The sequence below is a fragment of the Bison bison genome, unplaced genomic scaffold (assembly GCF_000754665.1).
Source record: "Bison bison bison isolate TAMUID 2011002044 unplaced genomic scaffold, Bison_UMD1.0 scf7180017846365, whole genome shotgun sequence".
Taxonomy (NCBI): Eukaryota; Metazoa; Chordata; class Mammalia; order Artiodactyla; family Bovidae; genus Bison; species Bison bison.
In genome coordinates this window covers 16,209-17,826 of record NW_011476938.1, presented here as the reverse complement: position 1 = coordinate 17,826, position 1,618 = coordinate 16,209, and the positions used below count along the sequence as shown (strand labels likewise).

The 1,618-nt window shown below is 43.9% G+C and overlaps 1 protein-coding gene across 1 annotated transcript in view; it reads right to left on the bottom strand.

The window, feature by feature from the left end:
* Window positions 1-272: 272 nt before the first annotated feature.
* The window catches only part of LOC104988181 (amine oxidase [flavin-containing] B-like), a 13,240-nt gene continuing 11,894 nt past the window's right edge, over window positions 273-1,618 (bottom strand). The window contains exons 5-6 of the mRNA XM_010839420.1: window positions 1,180-1,291; window positions 273-392 (exon numbers count right to left, since the gene is read on the bottom strand). Of these exons, the coding sequence (XP_010837722.1) occupies window positions 288-392; window positions 1,180-1,291 (217 nt within the window). The 3' untranslated portion in view covers window positions 273-287. The remainder of the gene's footprint in view (window positions 393-1,179; window positions 1,292-1,618) is intronic.

Here is a 1,618-nt window from a genome sequence, read left to right as displayed (position 1 = left end):
TCTTCCCTTCATTTCCTCCACCCTATCACCAGGTTAGAGATTTATTCAAGAGACCTTTATTGAGTTCTTAATAAGCCTAGAACTCTCTGAGTAATCTCACCAGACCAAAAAAATACTTTTTCCTAATAATTTGCAAGGCATGTGGCAACTACAAATTTATCAAAGGTCTTCTAAATCCCTCACCTCTGCCCTAACCCATGACATCCCTTTAAACATCCATGGGCTGAATCACTAAGGGGAGGGTCTGTGAATATATACAAGTGTGTTCTATTTGCAAATAACTGTTCTCAAAGGAAAGAAATTAATTCATGAAATAAAATAGAACCTACCACAGACTCTGGTTCAGGCAGCCAGATTTCATCCTCTGGGATCTTGCCCATGGCATGCAGGATCTGAAAAGAAAGAGCATGTTGGTGAATAACAAAAACAACACTGTCTTTCTCCCAATCTACTAATCTTTCTCTTAATCTCCTAATCTGCTCTTTAAATACAGACTAACAATGTCTTTTGGGATATCCATTATACACTCCAGGGTAAAAGCCAGTGTAGTCCACTGAACCTTCAAAAAATGTCCAAAAGATCTTTCATCTGTGGCATCTTGGGGTTCCCTGGTGGCTCAGTGGTAAGGAATCTGCCTGCAACACAGGAGACTCAGGTTCGATCCCTGGGTTGGGAAGATGCCCTGGAGGAGGGCATGGCAACCCACTCCAGTATTCTTGCCTGGAGAATTCCAAGGACAGAGGAGCCTGGTAGGCTATAGTCCATAGGGTCGCACCGAGTCAGACACGACTAAGAGACTAAGCACAATCATTAGACTCACAATAAATCTTAGTAGCTGCAAACATGCCTTAATAGGGATGAGACCAGAGGAACTGTCAGAAAATACATAAATGAATTCTGAGTCCTAGGTAAACATGTTTGGTTTCATAATATTAGACCGAGGTTCTCTCTCAAGTATAGCCATGGTGATATTTTGCCCCATGGAGTCTTTTTACCTTGGACTCATTACTTTGGGGTTAAGGTGTTCATTTCACCCAAGACTACTGTTAAAAGGGTGTTTTGTGGTTTTTCAGATGGGGGTTAATGGGCAGTTGGCCTCCAGGATCTCAGATATCTTTAACCTGCTTGTCAGGACCCTGAGTTACTTCCTTCTCCACAGCGCATGACCTCAGGCCCCACCTCTCGGGCCGCTCTCTCGCCAGCCTCCACAGCCCCCTCCATGTAGCCACTCCAGTGTGTGGCAGTCTCTGTGCCTGCAAAGTAAATCCTGCCCACTGGCTGGCGTAGAACCCTTGAAAAGAAAGCAAAGAGATAAAAGTGGTCAGTCTCAGAGAGCCATTCGAAGAGAGCCTTCCTACAAAGACCATGGCTGGTCACTTTCCTCAGATTTTAAATGTCAGGAGGTCCAATGGCAATTTTGGAATGAGGTTCATAGTTTCCTTCAGTTCTTGCATGATCTTTGTCACAGACAAAAGTGGAATAAAATCCAAAATTCCTTCCTGCACCAAGAGCTTACAGGTAAAGGGGCTGCCATCAGCCGAGGTAAAAGAAGCATTTGCTTTGAGTACATGAAGTGAGAAACTATATGTGCCCGGTCATGGATAAGCTCCTTTTATGA